The sequence below is a fragment of the Gavialis gangeticus genome, unplaced genomic scaffold (assembly GCF_001723915.1).
Source record: "Gavialis gangeticus isolate Ggan-Ray unplaced genomic scaffold, GavGan_comp1, whole genome shotgun sequence".
NCBI classification, from domain to species: Eukaryota; Metazoa; Chordata; order Crocodylia; family Gavialidae; genus Gavialis; species Gavialis gangeticus.
In genome coordinates this window covers 2,344,754-2,357,345 of record NW_017729018.1, presented here as the reverse complement: position 1 = coordinate 2,357,345, position 12,592 = coordinate 2,344,754, and the positions used below count along the sequence as shown (strand labels likewise).

General features: G+C 46.2%; 1 protein-coding gene across 1 annotated transcript; it reads right to left on the bottom strand.

The window, feature by feature from the left end:
* Positions 1-682: 682 nt before the first annotated feature.
* Positions 683-12,216, bottom strand: LOC109294671 (E3 ubiquitin-protein ligase TRIM39-like). The gene is made up of 6 exons (XM_019513119.1): positions 11,339-12,216; positions 10,010-10,105; positions 7,214-7,444; positions 6,151-6,173; positions 5,215-5,330; positions 683-3,126 (listed from the first exon to the last, which is right to left on the bottom strand). The coding sequence occupies exons 1-6, from the start codon at positions 11,792-11,794 to the stop codon at positions 2,351-2,353; spliced, it is 1,698 nt and encodes a 565-aa protein (XP_019368664.1). The 5' UTR covers positions 11,795-12,216; the 3' UTR covers positions 683-2,350.
* Between the last annotated feature and the right edge of the window lie 376 nt (positions 12,217-12,592).

Sequence of the window (12,592 nt, the reverse complement as noted above, 5' to 3'; positions counted from 1 at the left end):
GCATGCGCTGTATGTGCCACAAGGGGCTGGACCAGCACACATGCTGCATGCAGTGCATGGGGCTGGACCAGCCCCACACGCCAGATCCAACTTGTGGGCTGACCTGTGGGCCCAGTCAGGCCTGCGGACAAGCCCTGTGCTACTCATCTGGACCATGGGGCTGGATTAATTTGACATCCCTGGAGCAGAGGAATCTGATGCCCCTTGGCTTCAGGCACTGCATTCCTCTTGTGAGCAAGGAATTCAAAACTCCTGGGGTCTCTGGTTTTCCAGTGAACACACGTGTTTCCAACCCTTGCCTTTATACGTGAAACATCACACACAAATAGAGGAGGGCTGTAGCTACTTTCAGGAGAGATTACTAATGAAATGAATGTGTACAAACAAGAAGAATGGACTATTAGCACAGGCTTGACTTCCAGCACATGGTAGAGATCTTTAAACCAACTGTCCGGATGAAGTTAGTGCATGGGCTGACTAACTTTTTTTACTTCAACTTTTTCCATGCAGAATTTTGCTGTGAGATTTTTCTAGAAGGAGTGTGGTTTTTCTGGAACTAGATTAACCCATCGCCAAAGAACACCCAATAAGTACATTAATCACCAGAAATAATGTACACAGGACAGATCATTTCATATTTTTTAATGTGTTTTAATTACTATACATGTCAAGCTTCAGGCAGGTAGGTTTAATTATTCAGTTATTGTAATAACAAGAGTCAAAATATGTTCCACTTTTCAGGAACCACTGCATTCAACTCATAAGTATCTAAAATGTTCATTTGCACAAGCAGATCCAAGAACAGTCAGTAGCAGCCCCATTCCTGTTCCAGTCCCTCCTTCCTTTACTCTTTTAACTTGCCCTTTCCACCCCCAATCTTCCCTCTCAGGTCTCCCCTTTACCCCACTTTCTTATTCTTTTACACAGCAAAGCTGCAGTTCCCTGGGATCAGAGAAGAGGAGCAAAGTCCAGACCATTAGGCAAGTCTCAATGTCTAGCCCATCCTCTCCTACCCCCTGTGGTGTAAGAGCATACCAAATTAACCCAGGATATAATTTAGCTTTTGGGGTAACAGAACCATAGGGGTGGGGGAAATCAAACTGGAATGGACCTCAGGAGGTCATTTAATCAAACCCAGTCTTTCCAAATCATCTCAGCCAAGCGTTGTCTAACCTGGTCTTAAAAACTTCCAAGGATGGAAGTTTTACAGACTTTCTTGGTAATCTGCTCACCTGCTTAGCCACTTTCACAATTAGAAAATTATTCCTCATAGCCATCCATAATTTCTTTTTGTCCTCTTCTCTGAGGCTACAAAGGCTAGTCAGTCCCCATCCTCTTTATAACTAGCTTTCATTTATTTGAAGACTGTTATCAAATCCCCGCTCAATCATCTTTTTTCCAGCCTAAATACTCCCAGTTCTTCCAATCTTTTCTTATATGCCATGTTCCTCTGTGTAATCCTACCTAACACATCTTCCTAGTTTATCAATGACACGTTGATGACTACTCTTTGGGCACAATGATCCAACCAAGTTACATATCTATGTTACAGTACATTCTTCTGGACTGGATTTGCCTAAACTTCCTAATAATAATATCATGGGAGATAGTGTTAAAAGTCTTGCTGAAGTCAAGGTTTATCACATCCACTGCTCTCCCTCCCATACACAAAACCTGTCACCTTTTGGTAGAAGGAGATAAAATTGGTCAGGTATGACTTGACAAATACATGTTGGCTGTTCTTGATCACCTTGTTATATCTTAAAGTTGCTTAAAAAGAGATTGCTTGACCGTATGCTTCAGATTCTTTCCTGATATCAAAGTTATACTGACTAGACTGTAAATTCCCTTTTGTTTATTCCTTTTTTTCAAAGTTGGGCACTATATTTGCCATTTTCTAGTCATCTGGACCTCACCTGGCATGCACGAGTTGTCAAAGAGAACAGCCAGTGGCACTGCAACTAAGCTCCATCCAAAACTGTAGCATGAATCTTGTTCAGCTCTGTGGACTTAAAAACAGCCAGCTCTTTCAAGTAATGCGTAACCTGCCGTTTCCCATCTCTAAGCTGATTGTTTCCATCCCTGTTCTTGCTGCTAACCATGCTTGTCCTCTGACGGTTGATTTTTTTTTTTTGCGAAGACTCAAGTGAAGAAAGGCATTAAATGTTTCAGAATTCTCCACATTATCCATTATTAGATTCATTATTAGCTTAACTGAAACCAGAAGTTAAACAAAGTTTATTGACTGATTGAGTGATAGATGGGAGTCCTCTAGGTGCAGAGAGACCTGGATGAAAATGCTAAATAAAGCTCATTTTGGGAGTAAAAATGGACAAGGTTTCTTCATATTTCAGGAGCACAGGCTGAGCTGGGTTCCCTCCCCAACCCGGAACCAGGGGTATACTTTCTCCCCTGTGAATGAAGCCAGTGGGAAAGTGAAGATCAGGGCATTCGTATCAGCATCAGTAAATGTTACCTGACCCCATTCATAATTCAGATACACCTGGACCCTTCTGGGGGCTGACCCCAGGAACAGGGGTGTCCAATCAGGGGAGGTGAGAGCAATGTACTCACCCCTCCACCACCGCTCCACAGCCCAGATCCCTCCCTCGGGGTTAGGGCTGAGGTGTCCCTTCCTCTTCACAGACCCTCTGGCAACCCCCACAGCCCAGGCTCCCTTGTCCCCCACCTCCACTTCCCAGAAATGTTTCCCTGAGGCGAATCCCTCGCAGCCCAGCACGCAGTCAACAGTATCAAATCTCTCAGGATTCTTGGGCAGAAGCTGCCATGCTTTTCCCCAGCTCACGCTTTTCCGATTCTCAGACAGGATGAGTTGGGGATGAGCCGTAGCTGGATCCAGAGTCACCTTCGCTAAAGAAGAAGAGAAAACCAATGCATCCAAGGCAGAGCTCAGGCCTGGGAAAGGCTGGGGCCGGTCCTCACCCTCCCCAACAGCCCCAGTCTGGCTGGGACCCTCCCTGATCTCCTCCATCTCAGGGCTGGATCCAAGGGAGCTGCCTCTTTGCTGGAGCTGGACAGGGATGTTCTTGCTCTCTGCCTCCTCCCCTGCTTCATCTCCCTGCTCCCAGCAGGTAGGACTGGGTAGTTGGGGCAGATGGGGTTGGGCTGGGACCAAAGAGGTATCAGTTTCTGAGGTTTATTCAGGCTGAAGGAATAGGCCAGATTGGAGACACCATAGCCCACAGGGAAAGTAAAGTTAAAACCCAGCAGGCGAAACAGGTGACAGGATGATGCCCCATGGAGTTACTGGAAGTGGCAGATCAAGCCAGGCAAAGACCTGAACATACCAGCCCTGCCCAGTCACTCCTTGAGTCAGCAACAGTGTGTTTGAGTTAGGGATTTTCTTAAGCACAGATGAAAGGTTAATGAGCTGACCTGCAGAAAGTCAGTGCCCTTCCCCGCAATATTCACTTTATGTTGTTGGGAGCCTTTGAGGTGCTTAACCTCGGAGGCTTCTGCTGCAGATGAATCCAATGCCACACAATAATTTCCCTTTAATTAACAAAACATCTGTGAATCAAGGACAGCTGTGAATCAAGGACACTCTTCCCCATGGCCCCACCCTGTGCTCTGCCATCCCATTCTTTCCCAGGCTGACATACCTGCTTCTGGCGGCTTAAACACCAGAGTGCCTAGACAGTAGAGGGAGAGAGAAGAAAGAGAAGTTTTGTATTATCACTTTGCTTCACAATGCCCAATTTTTACTACAAATCAGGGTAATGGTGCTATAATTCTGGAAGGAAAAAGAAAGGGAAGGAGAAAGGCATACAGAGACATGTCAAAGCTCCCCAAATGTGAATTTCATCTGATTACAGAATAGCCAGTACTAGGCCTAAACACCACTTAAGTCCCAGAAATACAATTATAAGCCTCGCTCACATGGCACTTAATGCCGCTGGTCTTTCTGATATGGAAAATGATGGAAAAGGTCTGTTTGGAATGAAACAGGACCAAGAAAGGAGAACAGCAGCACTTTGCATCATCCAACAGCTTTCAGGTCATGAATTAGGGCATGGTTAAAACTGTGACAAGGTGGCATGTGCCTGCATCAGATGAGCTAGCTCTCTTGTTGCCCTCCATTTCAAAAGAGTAACCTGACTACCCATCTCTCTTACCCATGAGTATGTCTATACTGCTGCATTGTAGACAGCTTCCCTGAAGGATTATCATGGAAAGCCATCAGGACTGCAGCCTGAAGTCATGGACTTGGCTCGCACATGCATGTGAAAATCACTTTTTCTATAAGGAGCTGCCAGCTGTGGTAGGGGCAATTTTAATGCATGGGGCAGAAGGTTTGAGCACACAGCTTAATGCCTTTTTTAAGCATAGGCTTCTACTCTGACTGTGGGGAATACAACCATCACCACCCATTAGGATTAAGTGGGAAGGAGGTATTATTTCCCAGCCTGAAATGCTCAGGAACTCCAAACTCCCAGAAAGCAAAATTCAGACTACATGACTGTACACCTTGGGCCTTGTATCATTTCCAGAGACCTGTACCTCCTTGTGTGTTTTAAGAACAAGGCCTCTGTGGCCAAGGAGTTGGTTTGCTGAGCCTGTGTTCCTTGCTTTCCAGCCATGTTGTCCCCCAAAGTATTCAGCTGGAAAACTGTCTATATCCTAGATGAGCTCTTAGAGAATGTTTGTAAGTAGCTGAGCAAGCTCTGGAAGCCTAGACACAAGGTCTGGGTTGTAAGCTGGGTGATCACAGGTCCCAGTTTTGCCTGCAGCAGTGCCACTGACTGTGGTGAGGGTAGGGGAAATAAGTGTCCCGGATTTCCTTTAAAATAATCTGGTCACCTTAATTGCAGGGCAGCTGGAGAGCAGTTCCTATGTCCCAGGTTGGATGTCTTGAACTTTGCACAAAAGCCCCACAACTAGAAACACTGACAAGAGTCTCAGCAGACCCAGGTGCCTCAGAGGCTCTTGCCACCCTTAGAGTGGGTCTAATCACAGAAGACCAGTAACCTCACAGAGAATAGCCAGGCCTGGTCAGAACAATAACAACGGGTTTTAAGTAATTCACTGCTGTTTCCCTATCAATTTATTATACCTGGAAACATTTCTAAACCCTTTCTCCAATTAAAAAATCTAGATTATTTTTTTCTACACTTTACAATCAGGTTTTGCAATAGCCTTTCTTTCTCCCAACATCACAGAGACATAACACAGTTTGCTCAAACTAATCAGTACCTTGGATGTTCCTCAGAGTTGCCTTTACAACAGAAAAATTTGGGGAGAATTCATAGACTCGCTTTTCCAGCGCAAGAGCAATATCCACGTGCTGCTGGAACTTCCACTCCTTCCACCTAGGGAGAGATCAATATAGTTTTCTATTGCATTATTTTATCCTTCATCTACCATTTTCTTTTCTGTAGTCTTCATTCACATGAATGCTTTGCCAGGAAATAGTGTTAAAGAGGGAGGTAACTTTCAGCATCAGAGCAGGTACAACCCAGGTACTAGCAACATAAGCATCCCCTGGACTGGCCCATCCATTTGTTTTGGCTATGACCTTGAAAAAGAGAGTGTGCATCCAGGGGAGAAAGGAATAGGCAGAAGGATCAAGAAGCTGCAATGTCACTGTGCCTCCTTGTGCCATGAAGAGAAATTTTCAGAAACTGATTCAGACCAAGAGAGGCTGGGAAGGCCTGTGTTGTGCTGAGATCCATCCATCTATAAATGGATGGAGACCCACCACCCCAGATCTTTTCACAGAAGCTACCGCTAGGTGGCTGGGTGGTATCATACACAGCACCTAACATGACATTACCATATACCTTACAACCCTTCTCGCAGTGAGACTCATTCCGCTCAAGAAAAGCAACATATTCTGCTCTCAGAAGGGAGCTTCCCAAATATATCCTGACTTCCCAAATGTTTAGAGAGTATTTGAATACCCATGATCTGGGCAGAATAATCACTCCTGGTCTGAAGTGAAGCTCGCCTCTCCAATTCCCCAATCCCTTCAGTAAAGGAAAACTTTATCTGGTTTACATTCAGCAGATGAAGATTTGTACCTGCCCCACACATGTACTGTAGCATCCTGGGAAGATGTAGTCTAACTCAATGTCCAAGGCCCTGCCTCACACAGTAAAGTATGAAGGAGGGTAAAGAGGTGGCACATACCTATTCAAGGTCCTCTCAATATCCTAGAGAAGAGAGAAAGAGAGAACAGAAAGCTCAGGAAATATGAACATGATGAGGGAGCATATGGCAGAAGAGTCAAGTGGCCCGACCTCTGTCCCTTGCCCCCCTACATCTTGCCTGCTGCCTATCCCCACCTCCCACTTGCCTCCACTACTGCCTGCCCCCACCTGGTGCCTGCATGCCCCAGCACCTGTCCAGCTTCCTCCCTACCCCCTGCTGCCTGCCCCTCCCCACAGCCTCTGTCCTACCTGCTTTCCCTCACTGCCTCTGTCTTGCCCCACACACCCCCTGCCTCTTACCTTCTGGATCTGGTTTCAGCTGCAGCTCCAGCACCAGCAGAGCTCTGGCCCCACTCCAGCCTGGGGCACAAAGCATATGGTTGCTCCAGCCCCAGTCCAGCCACACAGCAGCAGTGGCAACTCGAGGCTGGACTGGGGCAAGAGAAACCATGCACTCCATGATCCAAGGTGAAGCACAGCTGGAGTTGGAGCCAAAGCCAGAGCTGGAGGGTAAGTGGTAGTAGGGGATGGGATACGGGCTGCAGGGGAGGCAGAGGCTTCAGGGTAGAGGCAGCACAGGGATGGGCAGTGGTTGTGGCTCCAACACTGAGTCAGGGCCAGAGTCAAAGCCACAGCAGCAACCTATGATATGCCTGCCCCCTGTCTCCCCCTCATACTCAAATCCAAGGTGAGGGGCTTGTTTTCCCCTTGTTATATGGGAAAAACCCTCATCTTGGATTCAAGTAAATAAGGTATGTGACAAAGCAGGGGAATGAAAATCTCACCCATACTGAGGGAAGCCTCTCTTCAGATCCTGGGACTCTAGCACATTATGAAAGTAAAATTCATGACTAAAATAGACTGAGGCAAAAGGGTAACATAATGGAGAATTCACATTTAAATGATACAAAAGAAAATTCCTTTTCATACAATGCACCCAGTGGAGTTTGAACTCTGGGCCTCAGGCCTCAAGAGTATTACCCTTTACCCCATTTCCATTTCCCGTCCCCTCTTTTCCTACCTCCCAGGATCTGAGCTTTCACCTGCAAGAATTCACTTGCTGTCTGCTGGCACTTCCCCTCCATCTCCTTGATCAGGGTGTTGAGACAGGAAATATCCTTGGCAAGTTGGGTGTCATTTTCCTCCTGCATATTCAAAATCTCATTTTCCAGCTCATACATCTGGGCCAGATAGAGTTGTTCTCGTTCTGTTAGGATTTGGTACAGTTGTGCAAATTCAGAAGCCATCGCCTGCCTCTTGCCTTCTGCTTTTGCCTAGAATGAACAGAAAAAAGTAAGGAAAGGTCAGGATGGGGAAAATTAATGGAAATTGGGGACACTTCACAAACCCCACCCACAGAAGGAATTTCACTGGAATTTTAAAAAATCAGACCTGAAAATATTTATCGAAACTCTTGTGTGACCAGAACTTTAAAAGACCCATACATTTTTTAACAATGACTTACTTTCTGGAAGAAATGAAAAGGGTTCAGTCTACTGGGGGCTGTGAAAATCCCATTCCTTCCAGGAATTAAAACTACAATGGCTGAGATTTTGCAAGAGAAAGGAAGGGTAAAAAAAATATAACAACAATAAAGAAAAGTAAAGATATTAAATCTAAAGTCTTGGTTGGAACTATCCTGATAGTCACTCAACATGACTGGCCCTCAATGTGCCATAGGCAGCGGTAGAGGCACACGTGTGCATTTACTCAGGAAAACAAACATTTTCCTTGGTTAAGTTAAGGTTATCGGGCGCTGCTTCATATCATTCCAGAACTTTAGCCCAGCAAGCCACGAAGCAAAGAATTAAACTCAGAAGACAAGCTAAAATCTGTAACAATGAAGAAGTATGGGAATGATCAACCCTGAACTGAGTTTATCTGATTGAGGCTGACTTCAGCTACTATCTGAATCCACTTTCAAATCAATGTAATATTTCAGCAGGTAACAGTGGGCCTATTTTGCTCTCTAAATTAACTTGGAGAATTAACTTACATGCTGGGGAAATTGATGCTCTATGATAATGATGCAGCTTGACACTGGCAAGTTGTGCTTTAGCAACCAACTGTATGGAAGGTACTAAGCTCAGGCTGTGTGGCAGTGTGAGGAGAGGGGCACTGACTTAGCTCTCCCTTTTCCAGACTCTTAGGACCAGCTTGTGTCCATCAGGTTGCACAGGGAGTATGAGACCTGGAATGAAAAGGGCACAAACTAGCCTCCCTCTGCCTAACCAATGGCTGGACCAGAACTGCAGTCTCTGCCATCCCTGAGCAGAAAGAAGTCTTTGGGTGTCCATACATACATGCTAAGTCAATTTAAAATAAGGAGACTTAACTAAGTCGACTTAAGTTAAGCCACATAAAAATGTACGCAGGTACAGCTCCTTGACATGGTAGCAGACATCTTGTGAGCTAAGTCACCAGAGCTAGCCCTCATCAGAATGGTGGCAGGGTCTAAAACATCAGACTCAAGGCTTTATCTTCCCCTCTCCTGGGTGTTCTGGTCTCTATATGGAGATGTGGGTTCAAATCCCACTGCTGACACCCCTGTTGATGCAACAAGGAGTAATGATCTGAAGTTGTAGTAAAGGATTTTCTCACTAGGAGGGTAGTAAAACACTGGAGCCAGTTACCCAGAGAGGTGGTGGAAACTCCATCCTTGGAGGTTTTCAAAACCCAGCTAGACAAAGCTTTGGCTGGAATGATCTAGTTGGGGATGGTCCTACTCTGAGCAGGGGGGTGGACTACATGACCTCCTGAGGTCCCTTCCAACCCTAACTTTCTATGATTCTATGACTCAATATAATATACCTCGGAGATATATTATTTTGTGCCACATTTAAGTTGTCTCTGCTCCACATATGTGTGTATGTTATGACACTTAAGTTGACTTAAAAAAGTTATGACAGCTTAACTGTCAGGAAGTTAGTACATGTGTATGCACCTTAGGGCCACATCCACACATGTGTGGGTGTTTGGTTTCCTGGGGACAACTAGCAGCGGTGCACCTTGTCCCTGGGGAAGGCACGTGCCACATGTGGACACAGCAAGTTACCTGGGAGGCAGTGTTCCCTCTAAGCTGCGTGGTGTGTGCAGCCATGCAGGTGCACTCATGCTACACTGCTGGGTGCACCTGTGCAGCCGCACACACCACACAGCTTAGAGGGAATGCTACCAGGAGGTGCTAGAGGAGGCTGGGACCAGCAATGGGCTGGCCGCAGCATCCTTACCTGGAGTCTTGGGGGCCTCCCAGGGCTGCAGCAGCAGTGATCCAGGTGCATGGAGGCTGGCTGGCAGCTGCAGCACAACTCCAGGCAGCCCAGCTTCACTTTTGAGCAGCACACACTGCCCATGCATGTGCTGCTCCACCTTTTTCCTTCGGGGATTTTTTGGGGTCAAAAAACCCCGTCCCACTGCTGCCTGCAACATGGAGAAGAACTGAACGTGTGGTATGTAGCACTGCAGAGGTGTCTGCAGTGCCACATACCACACAGCCGCACTCATCTGGACGTGGCCTAGGTGTACGACACTGGTGGGGAGGGAGGAGGCAGGGCTGTGACCACAAATCCTCTCCAGCCTGGCCAAAGGAGAGCACATCCTCCTTTAGGGCTCTCTCGGTGCCCGAACTCCCCAGTGCTGCTCAGTGCTTTTGGGCAGTTGTCCCAGGGTAGAGCAAGGAGACATGGCTGCGATTCAGCCCACATATTACAACCTATGGGTATGCATACCCCACGCAGTGACACATGGAGACACACAGACTTTCCCCGTCAATGACACACACACAAATACTCCTGGAGAATGCTTGGTTCCCATGGTAAGCAATAATAATGGACACCTACCACATACACCTGGGTACTCTTTGCTCCAATCAATTTAAACTGCAGGAGCTTCTCTCTCTCTTCCATCAGAGGCTGCAGTTGGGCTTGGATTTGTTCCTGAGAAAAGAAAATGGATTTCCATGCTGAGGTTGAAGAGCAGCCTCTCCTACTACATGCACCAAAACAGTTTAAATTCTTTCCAGTCTCTTTAACCCAACAGGAGAGGGCAGTTGGACTTGCCTGAAACCCCACAGGTCGAATCTGTTGGGAGGTGCTGAACGAGGTGTGGATCTGGGGAGGGACAGGCTCCTGAAAGGGCCTTGTTTGTTCTGATGTTTGCAGATACAGAGACTTGGGTGCCTCAACATGTAATCCTGGCCTTTTAGCATGCTAAGAGATGGTTTAATACCTACAGTTCTACCTGCTACACACCATGCAGTTAAGGAAATGGGAGGAAATGAGTTTTGACAGTGCAATTCAGTAGATTTGTCCATTAACCAGTGAATCCTTCATTGTCCTCAAGGAACAGGTTATTTCACTAATTGGGTTCTAGACTAATGAAACTGGGAATGTGGATGGGATAACTGAGCAAATTTTGATTAGGACATGAGTTTATCTTTGCTAATATATATTACGAATTTTGGGCCAGTCTTGTGTGTTTTGAATCTCCATTTTTTTAGACAGGAGAAAGGCTTTACCATATAAGGGAGAGGGAAACTTGATTCAAGACTAAACACAAAAGATTAGTGACTTGCAGGTAAAATGCTTATGAGAAGATTGTGGTAAACAGACTCAGCCATTATAAGAGGGGGAAATGATGAGAAGGCTGAGAGGGGATCTGGTGGCTGTGTATAAACTGGCCAAGGGAGATCAGCAGGCATTGGGAGAGTCCCTGTTCCCCTGAGCACTAACAGGAGTAACAAGGAACAACGGCCATAAGTTGACTGAGACTAGATTCAGACTAGACATCAGGAGGCGCTACTTCACAGTCAGGGCGGCTAGGATCTGGAACCAACTTCCAAGAGAAGTGGTGCTGGCTCCTACCCTGGGGGGTCTTCAAAAGGAGGCTAGATAATCACCTAGCCAGGGGTCATTTGACCCCAGCATCCTTTCCTGCCCATGGCAGGGGATCAAACTTGATGATCTGCTCAGGTCCCTTCCAACCCTACCACCTATGAAGCTATGAATTTGAGGTGAATGAAGCTCAGCTATTTAAAAGTTTGGAAATGCATAGTGATGAGGCCAGACTACCTGACCCCTGTCTGTGCTGCTGCTGCTGCACTTTGGTCTTGGAAATATATTTTTAACCTCTACAAGGGCAGCTTTTGGCATTAGACAGGGATTTCCTACCTTGTATTCCTGGGCAGCCTCCTCTGCAGGAATCATAGTGTGACCTTGATGATCCCGGGACTCTTTGCAGACCACACAGATGGCTGCTTGATGATCTTCACAGAAGAGTTTCAGGGCCTCCTTGTGTTTCTCACACACCCTCTTCCCTCCTGCTGCTCCTTTTGCTTCCTTGGAATACAGCTGCTGGGCTAACTCTGTCATTCGTTCCAGGGTCTTGTTGGGCATGAAGCTTTCCTGTTGGGCAGTTCTTCTGCACTCAGGGCAGGAGAAGTTTGCATCTGATTCCGCCCAGAATTGACTGATGCAGGCTTGGCAAAAATTGTGCCCGCAGTGGATGGTCACAGGGACTACGAAACAGTCCAGGCAGATGGAACAAAGTAGTTCATCTTGGATTTTTCCTGCAAGACTCCTTCCAGCCATGGCACTTTGCACAGTGTGTGACATCATTAGTTTCATTTTCTTGTGACCTGGATCAAGAACTGGATGTAGCCTGTCCTAGCTTTGTCTCATAGGCTGAGCTAGCATAAGGTGTGTCTGAGAGTTCAAGCCTGGGCACAGGGCTGTGGTGAGAAAGGAGGCTTTATCTGTATTGGGAATTGTGTCCAATATCATGGGTGGATCTAGAGCTTTGAAAAAGGGGGTTGCAGATGGTGAGCTGCATCATCATGTATAAAACAATACATATTTTTCTCCAGTTGAAAGGAACTAGAAGTCTTACGAATATGCTAGGGACCTAAGCCTCTATTAATCAGTTTAGGATTGAAGCAAAAACGTATATAACTTCAATAGAATGAGTTAAAAAAATCTGCAAGGCTGTAAAATAGGAGCTTCATTACTAGGAGCAGCTAGCAGACATCAGAATTGCAGAAGAAAAGACAGCTTGACTGGCAGAATATCAAGAGCATTTAAAAAAAAAAGGTCATTAACACCTGTGAAATGAAGAGTATAGAAGGTATCAGGTAGATGATGAGCAATGAGTCAATCAGCTCCCTCAACACCACCTGACTAGAAATGCTGCCACTGCCAGGCATTTGTTTTTAAGCTTTGGATGGAGCAGAAATCCAAGGGTGGTGGGATGAGGGGGAGTGCACCAGTGTGTCTCCTCTGGATCTGCCCCTATATAATATGCAAGGAAAAGGCCTATTTAAAGTCATGAAAAAGGCAGAGATTTATTTCCTTAAGTATAGAAGAAACATTTTGCTCCAGCTCCTGAAACACAAGTTCAAGCCCTGCTCTGGACTTGTGCCAAGGACC